Source organism: Bison bison, unplaced genomic scaffold, assembly GCF_000754665.1.
Source record: "Bison bison bison isolate TAMUID 2011002044 unplaced genomic scaffold, Bison_UMD1.0 scf7180017864471, whole genome shotgun sequence".
In the NCBI taxonomy this organism is placed as follows: Eukaryota; Metazoa; Chordata; class Mammalia; order Artiodactyla; family Bovidae; genus Bison; species Bison bison.
The window spans coordinates 40628629-40648094 of NW_011495032.1; the positions used below are offsets into that span (position 1 = coordinate 40628629).

The 19466-nt window shown below is 51.2% G+C and overlaps 2 protein-coding genes across 3 annotated transcripts in view; both read left to right on the plus strand.

The window, feature by feature from the left end:
- PNKD (paroxysmal nonkinesigenic dyskinesia) overlaps positions 1-4189 on the plus strand; it is a 74029-nt gene extending 69840 nt beyond the window's left edge. The window contains exons 7-10 of one of the 2 annotated variants that reach the window (XM_010861179.1): positions 49-212; positions 905-991; positions 1900-2015; positions 2242-4189. In XM_010861179.1, the coding sequence (XP_010859481.1) occupies positions 49-212; positions 905-991; positions 1900-2015; positions 2242-2415 (541 nt within the window). In that variant the 3' untranslated portion in view covers positions 2416-4189. The remainder of the gene's footprint in view (positions 1-48; positions 213-904; positions 992-1899; positions 2016-2241) is intronic. The other variant, XM_010861180.1, reaches the window with a different exon arrangement.
- Positions 4190-10746: 6557 nt separating this feature from the next.
- CATIP (ciliogenesis associated TTC17 interacting protein) lies at positions 10747-16780 on the plus strand. Its single transcript, XM_010861183.1, has 10 exons — positions 10747-10803; positions 10978-11070; positions 11467-11667; positions 11944-11999; positions 12162-12248; positions 12439-12606; positions 14222-14346; positions 15246-15322; positions 16056-16144; positions 16384-16780. Exons 1-10 carry the CDS (start codon positions 10779-10781, stop codon positions 16612-16614), a joined length of 1152 nt encoding a protein of 383 aa, XP_010859485.1. The 5' UTR covers positions 10747-10778; the 3' UTR covers positions 16615-16780.
- Positions 16781-19466: the final 2686 nt, after the last annotated feature.

Consider the following 19466-nt stretch of genomic DNA (forward strand, 5'->3'; position numbering starts at 1 on the left):
GTGGCCCAAGTTCTAGTGCCTTCTCTCCACTGTTGCCTCCCTCCTCAGTCCCCTGTGTCATCAAGATGTGGTTAGCGTGGGACGGCTTCAGATCCAGGCTCTGGCCACCCCGGGCCACACACAAGGCCATCTGGTCTACCTGCTGGACGGGGAGCCCTATGAGGGTCCCTCCTGCCTCTTCTCAGGGGATCTGCTCTTCCTCTCTGGCTGTGGTGAGTCCCCCAAAAGGGAAGGGGGAGTGCAGGGATGAGAGGGAGGAAGAGAGGCCAGGGCAGGGGCCTGAGGACAGCCGCAGCCCCACGCAATGCACGGAAACGTTGGTTTCCGCACACGTGTTGCCTTAGCAGTTATTCCCAGCTTTGTTACCTCGATTTTTCTTTCATATCCTCATGACATCCCAAAGGGGATGGATGGAATGAGGTGAAGCCTATAACTGAGTACTGACCTCAAAGAGCATTTGTTTCCATTGGGTGGAGCCGGGTTCTCTGATAGAGTGACTGGCAAGACCAGTTACAAAAACCTGAGAACCCCTGAGTGACAGGGTGATCCTGTGGGTGGGAGATCACCAGTCCCAGGCAGTGCAGGCAAAGAAGGAGGTGCTGTGTGGAAAAGCGCAACCTTGCCTGGAGTGGGCCTGGGGCCACAGAACTCAGCCTGGAGGCTGCACACCCCCTCTCCCCCCACGTGTCAGTCTGTGCCCTCAGACAGGCCCAGCTAGGGCTGAATGTTTGGGTCCAGCTCCCAGGGGGAGGGAGGGATCGATGCCAGACAAATGGGCATGGCAGGGGCATGGGTGAGGGCTGGTGGTCAGCCCCAGCTATGCAGGGGGGTCCCCACCCCTCTCCATGGACCTTACCCTGCTGTGTGATCCTTGTTCCTCACACATACCCGCTGACCCTACCAGGACGGACCTTTGAGGGTACTGCAGAGACCATGCTGAGCTCACTGGACACCGTGCTCGGGCTGGGAGATGACACTCTTCTGTGGCCTGGTGAGGTTCCCCTCCATCTCTTCCCAGCCCCTCACACACCCAGAGTCCCAGCCGACCCAGTTCCTGACCCAGAGGTGACACAGCTCTGCCTCCAGTGGCTCCTGGGAGCCATCTCCAGCAGTGGGGGCAGACTCCCTTCTTTCTGGAGCACTGGCTGTGTAAGGCCTCTTATGTCAGCTGCCCCTGGCAGCCAGCCCACAGCCTCTAGGGAGCCCTGTAAGCCCCAGAGTGTCCCCATGGGATGGCTGATTTCTCATAGCCAGAGCCTAGAACAGAAAATAGCCTTTGCTTAATGAGGCGCCTTAAATCCACTCTGAATGGATCATTACCTGTGTCCATCACACCCACACGGCACACCCATCATCCATATGCATGTATGTGGAATATCCATCCATCCATACATACATGCATGGGTACATTGCGTATCTGTAGTTTCTAAAACACATCCACTAATATCTCAGTCAATCCTCAGAACATATGTTCATCCATTCATTCCATTCAACAAATACTTTGTTGAGCACCTAACGAGCACCAGGTCGTGATCCCAGCCCCAGGGACACATAACGTTCTAGTGGCATTATTATTTTCCCCACTTGCCAAAGGAGAAAACGTTGGCTCAGAGAGGGGCCATGACCTGACTGAGGTTGCACAGCTGGGCAGAACCAGCGGCACTAGAATGCAGGTCTTCTGGCTCCAGGTCTGTGGTTCCCGCCCCCAATTGCTTCTGCAGCGTCACTCGTGGCTGACTTGTGTTTACAGAAGCGGCTCCTTGTGGTTGGGCTTTTTCTAGAAGCACTATCCCTCCTCCTCGGTTGTTAGGTACCCATTGGGCTGGGAATGGGAGGACTTTTCCTGACCATAACCTGTCTCACTCTGCCCTGTGTCTCGACCCCCATGGCCATCCTTAGGCCACGAGTATGCAGAGGAGAACCTGGGCTTTGCAGGCGTGGTGGAGCCCGAGAACCTGGCCCGGGAGAGGAAGATGCAGTGGGTGCAGAGGCAGCGGATGGAACGCAAGAGCACGGTGCGGGGCTTGGGTCCAGGAGGGGCCGGGGGCATTCCCCAGAGGGATCCCATCTCTGCTGAGCCAGGCCCTGCAGGCCCCTCCCCAGAGCTCTGGCCTGTTTGGCACAAGGGCCTTCCAGTGAGAACTCCTGAACCCCAGGATGGGGCAGGAGGTGGGGAGGTTTCCCTGGTCGGATCTGTTTTCCAGATCCTCCCCACCAAAGCCCGTGTCTCTCCTCCCACAGTGCCCGTCCACCCTGGGGGAGGAGCGCTCCTATAACCCGTTCCTAAGGACACACTGCCTGGTGCTGCAGGAGGCTCTGGGGCCAAGCCCCAGCCCCACAGGCGATGATGGCTGCTCCCGGGCCCAGCTCCTGGAGAGGCTCCGCCAGCTGAAGGACCTGCACAAGAGCAAGTGACCCCACCCCGGCCCGGCCCAGCCCACACACCACGGTGGGGAGACCGCCCATCATCACCCACACCACACCATCCCTCTCTCTGCTACCACCCCACCTCCATCAGCTCGTCAGCGGGCACCACCCGGACACTGGTCAAGGGCAGAGGAGGGACAGGCGAGGAGACCCTGAGACCGAGAGGAGGCCGGCTGACGGAAGGCTTGGGGACTCCACAGGGTGAGGCTGAGTCACCAAGGGCAGAGCTGACACTGGGAGTTAGTTCCCCCTGTTCCTGCCACGGCAGTGAGGACGCAGAGCCCTTGCTCTCGCTGCAGCCTTTGAACTCAGGGCAGCAGGAGTCCCGAACAGGGTGAGTCCATCTTCCCCTTCCTCCCATCCACGGCTGGGAAAGAAACTCGCTCCCCCAGATTGGCCTGAGGTGAGGTGCTTTGGAAAAGCAGTCACTCAGAGGGGCACCTGGGCTCTGATTTTCTGAGCCTCTGCCCCTCCTCCCCCAGGCATTTTTGCACAAGAGCAAGGCACCCACAAGAGCAAGGCCACCCCCGCCCCCACAAGGGCATTTTTTTTAAACAGAGCCATTTCTGAGAAAGAGGAAAGGGCTGGAAGCCTGGCTGTGGACAATCTGCCTCTGTGACTCCCCTGCTGCCTGGAAGGGGGAGAGTCCCGGTTGCCAAGGAGACACCAGGAGGCTGGGACCGGAGGCCCACGGTCATGTAGGTCACACATGCTCCCTGCACAGCTGGCCTGGTCCTGCCCGCTGGCCTCTGCCCCTGCCCTGGGCCAGCAGGGCCCCTCCTTCCTTGGGGACCAGAGAGCCATTGTCCACCAGGTCCACTGTGGTTTTCTCATTGTGGCCCTTATTCTTAGAAACTCCTGCTTCATCCTCAACCCTTGCCCCTTTCAGTTAGTGAAGCCATTCATCTGGCCCTTTGCAACTGGCCAACAACATCGCCTTGTCATTTCTCATTTGCCCTTGGCCCCATCCTGGCAGGAGCAGGGGGTCTACACAGCAGAGAGCAGAAATCAGAAGTCCAGGAGTGGACAGCTCTCGAGTGAGTGGCAGCTTCTAGGACCCCAGGTCCGGGCCTTTCCCCTCTGCTCAGCCCTCCCTCAACTCAGCTCCTCCTCTGGCCTTGGGTCCAGGTCCCTTTGGGGCCACAGTGAGGACAACGATGGTCCTCAAGCAGGCGTACCTGGGGTCAGCCAGGAGCCTTCTCTTCCTGGGTGGAAGCCTTCCCTCAGGCTCTGCTCCCCACTGGGGAGCCCCCGAGATGCCCCTGCCCTCAGTTTCCCTCATCATCCTGCCTCTGCCTCCCTCTCCGGCCACAGCCTCTGGTACCAACTCTAGCAATACGGCCAGAATAGTCAGAGCTCCCCGCCCCTCCAGACCTGCAGTTCCTGCCTCTGTGCCTTCGCTCCTGCTGTTCCTCAGAATGGAATGCCTTTCCCTTGCTCCTCCTGCCTTGTCTGCCTGGCAAACACCTAGTCATCTCACCAATCCCCCTCAAGGTCCCCCTCCTCCAGGAAGTCCCCCCTCGTCCTCCCATGCCCCTCCCCCTCCAGGCTACCTCTGCTCTTTGTCAATGCTTCTCTTGCAGCACTTATCACACTGTATTTTACTTGTTTACACATTTGTCTCCCCCTTCTCGACTGTGAACCCTTCAGGGCATGGACTGTATCTTATGCATCTCTGTATTTCGCGCCTAGCACGGTGCCTGGCACACAGTAGGCGCTCAATAAATGTTGAATGAATGAATGATTTAACCAAGGCTTGGTCCCTCAGTGGGCTTGTCTTTATTGCTAGCTCTGTTTCCCTCTCTGGGTTACAGTTCTTGCTTGCTCAGAAGGACTGCACTTCTAGAACTCTGGGCAAAAACAAAGCTATAAATATATCCTTCCATGGCTCATGAGGATTTGTTCAGGGTTTATGATTTGCTTTCCTTGGTGTTTTCCAAAGCTTGAGATGCACAGATGCACCGCTAGCTGCAGGGGAAGTGGTTTTACATGGTCACCACCCAGGCGTGAATATGCTTCAAGGACAAGGCCTTGGCGCTGACCCGTCTTTAAGGCCCTTTAAGGCCTCTGCAATTAACAGCCGGACTCGTCTGTTAATTGTTAAACAGGTCGGCTGTCAAGCCTGGCAGCTATCTTGAGTTAAACTTTAACAACATAATTTTGTGTTCCTTGTATTTATCCTCAGGGTCAATATTTTTGACGAGTGACACCAGTTTTCAATTCATGTAGGTGATTAAAGGTACAGGCATATCTCATTTTACTGTGCTCCACTTTAGGGTGCTTTTCTGGTAATTGCATTTTTTTTAACAAATTGAAGGTTTGTGACAACCCTGCATTGTCAGATGATGGTTAGTATTTTGATCAATAAAATATTTTAAATTATACTTTTAATTAAGGTATGTACCATTTTTTAGACATGATGCTGTTGCACACTTAACAGACTACAGTATAGTGTAACATGTGTTTCCCTGGTGGCTCCAATGGTAAAGAATCCACTTGCAATGAGGGAGACCTTTGTTCAGTCCCTAGGTTGGGAAAATTCCCCTGAAGGAGGGCATGGCAAGCCACTCCAGTATTCTTTCCTGGAGAATCCCCGTGGTCAGAGGAGCCTGGTGGGCCACAGTCCATGGAGTCACAAAGAGTTGGACACGACTGAGCGACTAAGCACAGCACAGAGTGTAATAAAACTGTTGTGTGCGCTGGGAAAAACATTTTTTATGTGACTCTTTGTTGCGACATTCATTTTATTTTGGTGGTCTAGAGCTGAATCTGCAATATCTCAGAGGTGCGCTTGCGTTATTGAAACAGGAAAATATGAAATACAGGTGACACTTGGCTATAGCAGAATTCTTGAAGGTGACCTTGTTGTGGCTGAAGACTGGGAAACACTGGCTTAGCTCCACATTTCTTTGGGCCCAAGTCAGAGTTTTCCCACCCCTGGTAGTACCTCGGCCTCCCATCTTGGTGTCCCTCACCCTGAGCCAAGGACCTTGGCACTGGCTCCCGACCCCATCCTGGCTCAGGGTTGCACCGGGGTGGGATTGAGGGAAGAAGAGGTAGTCCTTACCTTCCTGAAGAAGGGCGAGTCTCTGCTCTGTAACTGTCTCTTGACGGGCCAAGCCCCAGGGCCAGGTCACTCTGGGTGTGCCCAGTTTTGAAGGACAGATGGTGACGGTTCTCTAGGGCTTAGTGAAGCATTTTCCCGCAGCCTTGGCCAATCCTCCCACTGGGGCACCCGTCCTGAATGACGGCACGTGCTTCAACTGGAACCAGCACTGACCAGCAACAACTAGGACACCTGCTCTTTGTCTGCAGAACAGCAACAGTGACAACTCGTGTTAAGAGATCTGAGTTCTAGTCCTGGCTCTACGACTCAACATCCAAGGACCTTCCTCTCAGTTTCTGCATCTTCCGATGGAGACAACTTTGAATGAGACAGAACCTTTACTGTGTATGTACTTTCAAGTGCAAGTAACACATGCTCGATAGAAAGGGGCTCAAACCAAAGGGGAAATTTATCAGCTCATGAAGTTGAGAAGTGTGGGATCACATCATGGTAACTTCAGGCATGGCTGGATCCAGGGATTCAAAAGCAGTTTCGTCATTCAGCTCTGCTTTCTTCTACACTGATACCATTCTCTATCAGTCTTTTTCCCTGTAATGGAAAGATTTTCTCTAGAAGTTCCAGGTTTACAGGCTACTAGTTCATCAACTAGGTTTACAAGTTAATAGCAGAACCTCTAATAGTCCCAGGGACTGAGTTTCATTGGTTCAGTTTGGATCATGTGCCCAACCCTAATCTGTCATAGGAGTTAGGGGAATGGGCTTCTCTGACTGGCCAGGTTCAATGACGTGACCACACCTAGAAAGCCAATGTCAGACTCAGTTGAAAAACAGTGTACTGGGAGTGGGGAAAGAGTTCCTCAGAGGAATAGGGGGTCTGATATCAGAAGTGATGCAAAGCAAAATCATAAACAATCCCCAAAAAGTCCACTTATTTGGAGGCTATTAGAAGAGTTAGATGAGAAAGGCATATAAAGTCACTTTGGAAAATGCTACGTCTGATTTCTGGTGCTGTGATTCATTATATGAGAAGAAATAGAGGTAGACTCGTGGCCTCACAGGTATTTGAATACTGCGTAATTTTAAAAATAACCTGTAAGCACCTCCATCTTTTCCCCCCTAAATCATAGTCTCTTTCTTTCTAAATCACAGAAAAAGAAAAAGGGAGGGGTATGTTAAGTGGGCAGCCTTAGAAGTTCCAGGGAAGGACAGAGAACAGGATAAGTTGTAGATGTGAACTTGAAAAGCCCTGTGTGTACACTTGTGTGTATTGGGGGAGGGGGTCATCCTAGTCCTCCAAGGCCCTGGCCACAAATGGAGTCTTTGGAAGCAGGTGGAAAGCTAACCCTGATGGTCAGTAAACCCTAGGCTTGGGCCAAAGCAGGGACCATGTGGGAGAGAGAGGACTCGGACTGGTCTGGATTTGAATACAGCCTCTGACCAACCATGGGTAGCACCAGACAGGGGACTTCTGTCTCTTAGCCTTCTTCTGGAGTGGCTGGGGAGCCAAATGAGATGCACATAGGTGTTCCATGAATGGTAGTCTCTTCTTCCTCTTACTGTTCTTAAAAAACATGCTGCTGCTGCTAAGTCGCTTCAGTCGTGTCCGACTCTGTGCGACCCCATAGACGGCAGCCCACCAGGCTCCCCCGTCCCTGGGATTCTCCAGGCAAGAATACTGGAGTGGGTTGCCATTTCCTTCTCCAATGCATGAAAGAGAAAGGTGAAAGTGAAGTTGCTCAGTCGTGTCCGACTCCTAGTGACCCCATGGACTGCAGCCTACTAGGCTCCTCCGTCCATGGGATTTTCCAGGCAAGAGTACTGGAGTGGGGTGCACTTAGCGCTAGTCTATCAGGAACAAGAGGACTTCCCAGGTGATGCTAGTGGTAAAGAACCCGCCTGCCAATACAGGAGACCTCAGAGACATGACATGGGTTCGATCCCTCGGTCGCCCCTGGAGGAGGGCATGGTAAGCCACTCCAGTATTCTTGCTTGGAGAATCTCATGGAAGAGTAGCCTGGCGGGGGATCACAGAGTCGGACACTACTGAAGCAACTTAGCACACACCCACAGTCTATCAGAGACAATAGGGCAAAGTGATGAAGAACATGGACCCAAGCCAGCCCATCTAGGGTGGAGTCCACATCTTCCATTTATTAACTGGGTGACCTTGGGCAAGTTACTTAACCTTTCTGTGCCTCCACTTTTCATCTGTCCAATGGGGTTGATGCTCACACCACCTGAGAAGCTGATTGGAAGGATTAAATGAGTTACACCCTGTAGAGCTGGGCACATAGGGCACCCTCTCTGCAGCAGTGGCTGTTGTTTAGTAGATGCCCACCCCAGCCACTGGGAGGGCACTGGCCATCCATGCTACAGGCTCAGAGAGGCCAACCTGTCCAACACAGCTGCACAGCTAGTACATCAACTTCTCCAGAGCATCCTTCCACTGGTCTATCAGGCCCTAAGCAGCAGTGGTAACAAGGGTCCTTAACAGATGACTAAGAAAATAGACAAGAAACTGGATGTTGATCCTTCTGTGAGTCTACGGCCATACCACCCTGAACGCGCCCGACCTCGTCTGATCCTTCTCTGATCCACCTTGCCAACTTGCTCTTTCCCCTAAACGACTAGGAGGAAACAGCCAGAACCAAGGGGAAGAGAATTGGGGGAAGTGAGAGAGCTCCCCGCAGGAGGCGGGAGCCTGTCAGGACAGGTAACTGGGGGGTTCTGTGCAACTGGAGAGCCTGAGCAAGGGGAGGTGAAGGAGAGCGGGAGTGACAGGAGAAAAACTCTAAGGAGTAGAGGGCTCAGGGAGCAAATTTTCCCTCAGGCCAGGAGTCCAGAACAGCAGGGATACGGGGATGCAATAAGGAGGGGGACTGTGTTCAGTTCAGTTCAGTGAGCATCCCTTAAGGAACAAAAAATAGCAGTTTGCCCTTTTTTTGACCTTGCAGCATGGCATGTGGAACCTCAGTTCCTGGACCAGAAAGTGAACCCATGCCCCTTGCAGTGGAGTCTTAACCACCGGACTGTTGTGGAAGTCCCTGCTTCTTCTTCTTCTTTTTTTTAAACTTTGCCTAATAGAAAAGATTTTGTCAAACTTTATGTAATTCACACATGAAAGCAATAGGTTTGTTTTAAATCATCTTTTTATTATTTTTATTGAGATACAATTTATATAATACAAATGACACCCTTTTAAAGTATACATATGTGCAGTTTTGCAGCTACTGCCAACAATCTAATTTTAGAACATTTTCAACACTCCCAGAAGAAACCCTGGGACCTTCTGGTGTCAGGTGTCTGCCTGCCTCCACGCCCCACCCTTCCCCCACACCAAGCAACCACTGGTTTATTTTCTGTCTCTATAGATTTGCCTGTTCTGGGCATTTAATCATATAAATGGAATCATACAATATGTGGTCTTTTGTGACTGGCTTCTTTCACTCAATACATTTTCAAGGTTCAAGCATATTATGGCATGTGTCAGTACTTCACTCTTTTTTACGGCTGGACAATATTCCATTATATCTATCTATCTATCTCACATTTTGTTTATGCATTCACCAGTTGATGAACAATTGGGTTGTTTCCACTTTTTGTGTATTCTGCATAATGATGCTATGAATATCTGTGTGTATGTTTTTATGTGGACAGATGTTTTCAGCTCTCTTGGGTATACACCTCAGAGTGGAATTGTCATATAGTAACTTCACATTTAATATTTTGAGGAACTAACAAACCACTTCCCAAAGCAGCTGTGAATTTTCTTAATGCCACTGGTGGTGGCTCACGTGCAGAGTGGGCTTTTAAAAATTAGTGCTCGATGTTTTAAAATGCAAATTTTAAAACATAAGTATTTTTAAAACGTCTAAGTTCAATTTTGTCACTTCATTCTAATTATAAACCTAGCTAATGCTTTTTAAATGTATTTATCTATTTATTTTTGGCTGTGCTGGGCCTTTGTCGGTGCTCAGGCTTTCTCTAGTTGCAGTGAGCGCTGGCTATTTGTTATGTGCATGGTCTTCTCATTGCAGTGGCTTCTTCTGTCGCAGAGCACAGGCTCTAGGTGCTCAGGCGTCAGCAGTTGCAACCCGTGGGCTCTAAAGCCTGGGCTCAGTACTTCTGGTGTACGGGCTTACTTGCTCCTCAGCGTGTGGAATCTTCCTGGACCAGGGATCAAACCCATGTTCCATGCGTTGGATTCCTAGTCACTGTACCACCAAGGACGTCCTAGCTAATATTAACTTTTAAGAGGACTTCAATTAACAATATGTCCTCTTTACAAAATTAAAACTGCTTTAGGCAGTTTGTGCCTTATTTATTCATTCCATATATTCTACTACTTTTTTAAAAGCAACTGATTGTTATATGCCAATTATAAAAAGCAGAGACATCACTTTGCTAACAAAGGTCTGTATAGTCAAAGCTATGGTTTTTCCAGTAGTCATGTGTGGATGTGAGAGTTGGACCATAAGGAAGGCTGAGCATCAAAGAATTGATGCTTTCAAACCACAGTGCTGGAGAAGACTCTAGAGAATCCCTTGAACTGCAAGGAGACCAAACCAGTCAATACTTAAAGGAAAGCAACCCTGAATATTCATTGGAAGGACTGCTGCTGAAGCTGAAGCTCCAATACTTAGGCCACCTGATGCAAAGAGCTGACTCATTGGAAAAGACCCTGATGCTGGGAAAGATGGAGGGCAGGAGGAGAAGGGAGCAACAGAGGATGAGATGGTTGAGTGGCATCATCAACTCAAAGGACAGTGAAGGACAGGGAAGTCTGGCATGCTTCAGTCTGTAGGGTTGCAAAGAGTCAGGCACAACTAAGCAACTGAACAACATATCCTGGTAACACTGGAAAAAATAAAGGAAAAATAATTCTCTAATTTTTTTTAACAAATTGATAAACCAGCTTCCCAAGTACTTTTAATGCAATCTAATAAAAGTATACATATAAATATAGTAAAATTTAAAGTTTTTTTTAAAGTATTGGTTCTATTTACAATGCTAGTAAGAACTGAACTCCAAAGTGCAGTTGTGTGTTACAGCTTCCAAGGTCATTGTAAATGCTCATGTCATCTCCTCTGCCGCCTAAGAATGTCAGATACTCCCTCTGCTGGACAGTACCTCAAATTTGGGCTTAGCTCACAAGTCACAGTTCCAACCAGCTACTCAAAGTTCTGGGTGTTTAGTGAAATGGGTTGATGGCCCTTTAAGAGGCGGTAGGGAGCTCCCAGTTGCCATGGAGACATCTGGATACAAAGCAGGTAGCAGCAGGCAGCATGTCCTCTAAAGTTCAATCCAAAGGTGAGAAGGGGGCTGAGGAGTTGGGGGGTGGGGGCCTGGAAAGTGAGGGGGGCATCTCTCCCTCATCATCCACCTTGGGGTGGCCTTGAAAGATTCTACTCTTGGGACTCTGGCCCCATCACTGTCCTTCTCAGGGCCCGCCATCTGCCATCTCAGCCTCTCCTCTCTCCATAGGCTCCAAAGCCAAGGACCACCAACCCTCAACCCAGGGGAATCTGCCACCCCCAGAGGCCAATGCTGAGGCCATCCACTTCCTCAACTCCCTCCGTGAGCCTGGGCGGTGAGGGTGGAGGGGGTGGGCAAAACTGTGGACCAGAGGGAAGAGAGAAAGCCCAGACACGGCCACCCCTCTCTCAGCCTTGAATCTCCTGGGACTCAGAAAGGGCCTGAAGCATATTGGTTGATCGTCTTCAACTAATGGAAGACCCCAGGGACACAGTGGGGGTGGGGATCACTGTGCATGTGTGTGTGTGAGGAGGGGTGGGGATGTCTTCACCTCTGACCGCTGCAGAGGCCAATGGAGGGGAGGCAAGGGCTGCCTGGGAGACGTGAGATGAGGAGAGGGTGGGTGGAGACCATGGGGGCACTGCTGGCCAGGGGGTCAGAGAGTTGAGGGCTAGGAGCTGGGGCTTTAACTGTTCCCACGGGACCCTCACTCCGCAGGGCAGGAGGAGCTGCTGCTGCTGTTCTTCTCGGAGACTCTGGTCATGGTCTCGGACACAGGGGAGCCTCAGGGAGAGCTGACCATTGAGGTGCAGAGAGGGAAATACAAAGACCAATCTGGTGTCATAACGTACTTCCCCTTCGTGCATGCCTCCAGCCGAGGCTTCGTGGACAAAACACTCTGCGGAAGCTCCCTTCTGGGTAGAGTTCCTGACCACCGCCCCCCCCAACCCCTACCGTCCTACCCTGCCCCCCACTCCCAGCCCCTAACTCCCAAGACATTCACTTAGTACCAACCCTTTGATTTCACCTCGGGACTAGAACGAGGCAAAGAGAAAGCATGGGTTGTGGGGTGACAGCAAGATAATCACAGTCTTAGTTTTGACCTGTGGCCACCCTACCCCTGAGTTGTCCAGCCCAGGCCACCACCCACCCTTCCCACAGTCTCCAGCCCTGTCTCCACCTCCCTCCCCCCAGCCTATCTCTCATGGAAACTGGAGGTTGTGGAACAACAGAGTCAGGAGTTCATCAAGGTACCTCCTGGGCCCCCAGCCTTGACCACAGATGGAAGGTTTTCTATCCACATCTCTCCTTGGTTTTCTCATTTATGGAGGACGGACAAGGTGGCCTCCGGGGGATCTCACTCATATACAGTCGGTGAGTCCCTGATTCTCCCTTCCTACTCTGGCCCCTAGTTCCACATTCTCCCCATGGAACAGAAGATGAGTTTGCTGAAGCAGGATGATCAGCTGGCCATGACCAGAATGGTCAAGGAGGGTGAGGTAAGGTGAGAGCCAGGGGGGAGCCATAACTCAACATCCTCTTTGGAACCACAAACAGGGGACAGATGGTGTCAGGCCAGGAGCCTGCCCTGGGAACCATAGGGACTGGACCATATGCTCAACATCTGGCTTGCCCAACCTCCCTCTACTTCCCAGCTCAAGGTCCCTGACCCAGATTTGTCCTGAACAGGAAGTGAAGACCGAAGTGACTTTCTTCCCCTGGCCCTCCATTGAGGGCTTCGTCTCCCAGGCCGCTAACCTGGTGTTGCTGAGGGTGATGGCCTGGCGGCATACGGTGCCCAGCAACGCCCGTTTCCTGGCCTTGGACACTGAAGGCAAACTCTGCTGTTCTACTTACGTGAGCCATCTCCCTGGGTGGGGACTTGGTCTGCGGGCAAACTAGAAGGGGCAGAGCTGATTTGGGAGAAAAGGCAGCTGTGGAGTGGAAGAGCAGGTGGGGTTGGGATAAACCCTGGTGTGTGGGGGTGAAACTTCCAAGGGCAGGAGAAAACAAGATTGCGTTTGTTAGAGAGAAGACCAAGGCAAGTGGCGTGAGGAAGATAGGGACTAAAAAGGTGGGAGCAATGGAAGAAAGTGATGCTTTTTGCACAAAAGTCAATTCAGGAAAAAAAACATAGTGTGGGGCCACTTTTAGAGACTTTTTTTAAACATCAGGAAATTTAAATCTCCAACTTCACTTGAATTTTATTTTATTATGTCTCAGCCCTGAAGGGTGCTTCTTTATTTTGGCTAAACTTTCATCACCAACCTACCTAGGACTTCCTGCAGTATGTGATTTTGAAGCTGTGTCTGTGGACATACACTTTGGGGGCTGATTTGACCAGCTTTGTAAATGACACGGGCGTCTCTTCTGTCACAAACATGACAAACAGCAAAGAGTTTGACACAAACAGGCACATACCATGTCCCCTCAATTTTCTCTGAAATGTTTTTATGTTAGCACTTTTCTCCTCGCAGCCATAGCTGTAATAGGGATTTAAGTTTTAATTACAACAGGTAGCTTGCATGGGCCTGAGACAGCCCCAAATCTCAGTCTCAATTCTTTCTCCTTGGAAGAAAAGCTATGACAAACCTAGACCACATATTAAAAAGCAGAGATAGCACTTTGCCAACACATCTCCGTATAGTTAAAACTGTGGTTTTTCCAGTAGTCATGTACAGATGTGAGACTTGGACCATAAAAAAGGCTGAGCACGGAAGAACTGAAGCTTTTGAACTATGGTGCTAGAGAAGACTCTTGAGAGTCCCTTGGACAGCAAGGAGATCAAACCAGTCAATCCTAAAAGAAATCAATCTTGAATATTCATTGGAAGGACTGTTGCTGAAGCTGAAGCTCCAATACTTTGGCCACCTGATGTGAAGAGCTTCCAATACATTGGAAAAGACCCTGATGCTGGGAAAGATTGAAGGCAGGAGGAGAAGGGGGCAACAGAGGATGAGATGGTTGGATGGCATCACTGGTTCAATGGACATGAATTGGAGCAAACTCTGGGAGATACTGAAGGACAGGGAAGCCTGGCATGCTGCAGTCCATAAAGCTGCAAAGTGTCAGACACGACTTAGAAACTGAACAATAAAAAAGTCCCTCTCCAGAGCCTCACTACCCTCTCTCCCCCCCAGTAACCCAACCCCTGTCCTCTCCCACACTCACACCTAGTTGGTTATCTATGTTACAGAATCTGCCAGCTAGAAGCAGTTGGTCATGGAGCTGGCATGGACAGGGGTTGAGGCAGGAGCAGGGTGGAGCTGGCTCTCTATGAGAGGACCTCAACTTAACCCGGGGCTGCAACCCAAATCTTGTGGAGCCTAAGGGTCTGGACAGCCAAGGGTTGCTTATCACCAGTGAACAAGCAATGAAGCTACAAGATGGAGAGAAGGGCAGGGTGAGATGCAGGGGGAGGTCCTGGTGGGCATCCGCCTCACCTCCCTCCCTTCATTTCGGTTGCTGCCAGCAAGCCCTGGGCTCCCAGACGATCCAGGTGGGCCATCAGCAGGTGGAAGTGTTCATTGTGGAGCAGACGGTACACTCAGAACAAGGCATCCCCATGTCCTGCCAGTTCTACCTGCTCTCTGATGGGTGAGCTACTGTCGGTGAGGCCAAGGGGGCAGTACTGAGCACAAACATGGGAGCTCAGTCACCTGGGCGGAGATGGGCCAAGTCTTCCTTCACTACCAGGGAGACTTGTTGTTGAGATCGGAGTGCCCCCAGCGTTACCCACTCATTCACCTTTTTCCATATATTCGCTCGTGTTCCTGATCTTCACAATGCCTCCCAAATCTCACCAAAGAGCGCTGAACAGTTGAGGGAGTCAAGGTCAACTTCACAGGGGATAGCTAAAGTAGCTGCCACAGGTGTGGGTGTAATGTTGAAAAACACAAAAGTTTGAACAACTTAGCACTCGATAAGATCTTCAGGTTGGAGGAAGAGTCTTAATACACTGCCAAGCTGTCACCAGCAAAGCACAGGCACCGAAATCCGGAGAAAATTCGGAAGGGAGAAGAGCTTTGTTTCTTGAAATTTCCACAGAGGTACTGACAGAATCACCAACTGGGAAAAGCAAACAAACAAACACATTAGAACTTTGTTGGCTTTCCTTATTTTATAATTTGGCTTGCCATTTCTTTCCTTCTTTTTTTTTTTTTTGGCTGCACTTCATGGCTTGTGGGATCTTAGTTCCCCAACCAGGGATTGAACCCAGGCCCTTGGCAGTGAAAGCGTGGAGTCCCACTGGCGTGCCAGGGAGCTTTTTCATGGTTCTATTAGCACGCACACTATAAAGGTCTTGCACATGTGCACATATCTTCAAAGTAGACACAGTCCCCATTATCTGGGGATCTAAACATGAACAGCACCCTGGAACTCAAAGACAAGTGGGGGACGGGGAGAGGACGGCAGTAAAGGGAGGCCCGCAGGACACCCTTCAAAGGAGCCGGCTGGTCTAGGAAGACTCACACCTTTTCCGTGTTGCACTCCAGGCACCTGGCCAAGAGGATCCAGGTGGGCTCCCCGGGGTGCTGCATGATCACCAAGGTGCCTGTATTGAGGGAAGAGGGTGAGTGAAGCCACTGAGACTCCCAGGGTGCAGGGGCTGCCTTGAGTGCACCATCTCTGGGGTGGGAGGCCAAATGAGACACAGAGGCTTTGCTTTCCAGTAAGTGCGTAGTCCCTCAGTCATGTCTGACTCTTTGCAACCCTATGGACTGTAGCCTGCCAGGCTCCTCTGTCCATGGGGACTCTCCAGGCAAGAATACTGGAGTGGGTTGCCATTTCCTTCTCCAGGGGATCTTCTCGACCCAGGGATGGAGCTCAGGTCTCCTGCATTACAGGCGGATTCTTTACCATCTGAGCCACTAGGGAAGCCCTTGATTTCCAGTCCCTGTCCCTAATTAGGAGAGGATCACTTTGCTGGGAACTCCGCCCATATGGGCAGCCAGAACCCTGAGGTTTTCCCTGAGCCTGCCTAGAACAGGTGTCCTCCAGTCATCCCTCTATATCTGAGGAAGGTTCTGGGGTCAGAATAGGCATGCAGCCTTCCTCCCACCCAGGGGCTTCCCTGGTGGTTCAGTCAGTAAAGAATCTTCCTGCAACGCAGGAGACCCAGGTTCTATCCCTGGGTCGGGATGATCCCCTGGAGAAGGGAATGGCAACCCACTCCATTATTCTTGCCTGGAGAATCCCATGGACAGAGGAGCCTGGCGGGCTACACAGTCCATGGGAGTCGGAAAGAGTCAGACACGACTTAGCAACTAAACCACCACCACCTTCCTCCCACGGGACTCCTTCAGATGATATTGAGCCTCGCCCAGTATTTAAGAAGAAGCCCCTGGTGTGGGAGGAGGACCTGGAGCTCTACTCGCGGTTCCTGGACCGAAAGGTGAGGAGGGGCTGCAGGCAGCCTGAGGTCCCCATCCCTCCCAACCCCCTTAACCCCCTACCCCCGCCCTGGGCATATATTCCACCCTTTGTCATCACTTTTCCTGCCCGGTTGAAATACTGCACCCCGAGGGGTTGGGGACCCCAGCGTTCCTAATTCCTCCATGGGTCAAAGGAGGAGGGTGCGCCCCTGGGGAGCGGGAGTCCGGGTCCGGCTCAGGCTCGCCACGGCACCACCAGGAGGAGCTCCGTCTCAGCCACAACAGCTATCTACGGCAGCACCCCGAGGCCCAGGCGCTCATCTCCGACTTCCTGCTCTTCCTGCTGCTGCGCCAGCCGGTCGACGTGGTCACCTTCGCCGCCGAGTACTTCGGCCCCTTCGCCAAGAGACGCTCGCCCACCCCAGCCTTGCGCTCCTCCAACCGGCCCAGCCCTTTCCGCGAGCTGGAGCCGGAGCGCAGCGAGGCCTAGGCGGGCAGCACGGCGGGCCCGGGGCCTCCCTGGCGGGGACTGGACGGGAAGCGGGGGCGTCAGGGCTGGGCTGGGACGGGACGCGGGCGGGACGCACCCCGGAGGCACCATTTCCTGCCTGCGGTTTCTAATGGGAATAAACGGGGCGCTCCCCAGCCTCTGCTGTGATCCGGATCCTTCTCTGGCCAGCTTCTGGGGCTGAACATAGGAAACGTGAACAGGGTTTATCGAGCGATTTTCAGCCCTTCTTCCTAGATTTTTATTATGATCAATATCCCTATTTTGGGCTTCCCTGGGGGCTCAGTCACTAAAGAATCTGCCTGCAATGCAGGAGACCCAGGTTCAGTCCCTGGGTCGGGAAGATCCCTTGGAGAAGGAAATGTCAACCCACTTCAGTTTTCTTGCCTGGAGAATTCCATGGACAGGCGAGCCTGGAGCTACAGTCCATGGGGTTGCAGAAGTCCGACACGACTGAGCGACTACACCACCACCATCCCTATTTTACAAATAAGAAAATAGAGGCACGAAAATGTTAACAGAGTTAACACGTGGGAAATAGGATTCAAACCTGGACGTTGGATCCCCAAAACGGACATTTTAGGAATATCTCTGGTGGCCCATTGGCTAAGATTCCAAGCTCCCATTGCAGGAGGTCTGGTTGGATCCCTGCTGAGGGAACTAGATCCCACTGTGTGTGTCTGTGTTCAATATAGCTCAGTCATGTGGGACTCTTTTCAACTGGAAATCTTTGCCATCTCATGGAGTACCAGGCTCCTCTGTCCATGGAATTTTCCAGGCAAGAATATTGGAGCGGGTTGCCATTCCCTTCACCAAGGGATCTTCCCAATCCAGGGATATAACCAGCATCTGGGGCTCCTGTATCGGTAGAGGGATATTCTTTACTGCTTAGCCTCCAGGAAAGCCCTTAAGATTCCCCTAACCCTAACCCAATTAACAATTTGCATGCTGCAAATAAAGATCCCACAGGCTGCAACTAAGACCTGATGCAATGAAATAAATAAACAAAATAAGAAAACCCCACATTTTTAGTCCCTAGGTTAGTCAGGATAGAGGGGCGGGGCTTTTGGCAAACAGAATAATTAATAGAGCCCACTCAGCATAATTGCCGGCTACCGTCAAAGAAACAAAGAAGTCAGTGTGTTCACCAGCAGCCTTGCTCAACAACACTCCGGAAGCTTTCCAACCCTCCCTCCCTCCCCATGCCACCAGCTTACCTTCTTCCTCCCAGTCTCCACTACACACAGGAACCCCTAAACTGCATGGAGGGTCCCCAGTTACAAAGAATAGGCAGGCGATCATCACCTCCTTTTGGCTCCTTGGTTAATGACAGTTCTGGCCAGTGACTTGTTTCTGCCCAATACAACTCAGTAACAAATAGGGGGCCACCCCCAATGTTGCAGCTAGTAATCTGTACATAGACTCCATCCTTCCATCTGTTCATTCCTCCCACCAGCTAAGAGACAAGGGTCCCAGAGCTTTGCACTCCAGTGGACAAGAGGGACCAATATCTACAGGACTGTAATGATGGAAATGTTCTCTACCTGCCAATGTCCAGTAGGGTAGCCACAAGTCCCATGTGGCCACTGAGTACTAGAAATGTGATTAATATGACTGAGGAACTGAAGTTCTACTTTAATTTTAATTAATTTCCATTTAAATAGCCACACGTGGCTAGCAGCTATCAGCCTGGATAGCAACAGCTATAGAGGATGAGGTCTTTTCGTTCAGTCAGGCAATCAGCTCAACAAATATCGGGTTCCTTCCATGCGCCAGGATTGTTCTGAACACTCGGAGATTAGCAGGGACAAGACCAAGCTTCTGTCCTCACGGCACTTGCAGATAGCATGAGGAGACAGACAGCAAACACAAAAGATCATTTATTATGTGAAATTTCAGATATTTTTATGAAAACAATTATGGCTGAGTCATGGACAGAAAGGGATTCATGGGTGGAGGCTTAAGGGAGGGTTTCTCTGATGTCTCAGCTGAGTTGGGATCTGAATGATCAGGAGTCAGACCCGTGAAGAGCTGTGGGAATAGCAAGCCAGAGGAATGGCAAGTGCAAAGGCTCTGAGCATGGCAAGTTGGTGTCGGAAGGCCAGCAAGGCTGATCCACAATGGGGGTGGGGCAGGAGGGAGAAGCTGGTGTGAAAGTGCTCAGTCATGGTGAGGTAGGGACAGCTGGGTCTTGAAGAGCCTCCTAAGCACTGCGAGTTCCCATCCATGGAGAACTGAAACCAAGGTTGACCCAGCCCAGTGCACCCAGAATGTTCCTGCAGAGACTTTGAGGGCTCCCTCAAGTGCCTGATGCTTTGCTGTGGTCGGGGGGAAGGGAGGGCAGTAATGTCCAGCCCACAGACATCCTTCCTCTGTAGAGCATCAGGTGACTTGGGAAGGGGTCTGCCACTTCCCTGCCTTCTCTCCCATTCCAACACCAGTTTGTTTTTAGATTGTATCATTTGTCCCCAGAACTTCTATGATTCCCATTTCTTACTCCATACTCCTAAGCTATATATATCTCTGAACATATGGAAAACTATAATACAATATGGAACGTCCCTGGTGGTCCAGTGGTTAAGAATCTACCTGTCAATGCAGGGGACACGGGTTCAATCCCTGATCCGGGAAGACCTCACATGCAGCAACTAAGCCCACATGCCACAATTACTGAGCCTGAGCTCTAGAGAACCGTGCTCCGCAACAAGAGAAGCCCAAGCACCACAAGGAAGGGTAGCCACCAGTCACTGCACCTAGAGAAAGCCTGCATGCAGCAACAAAAACCCAGCGCAACCAAAAATAACTAATTAAAAAACTAAAGGACAATATCACAA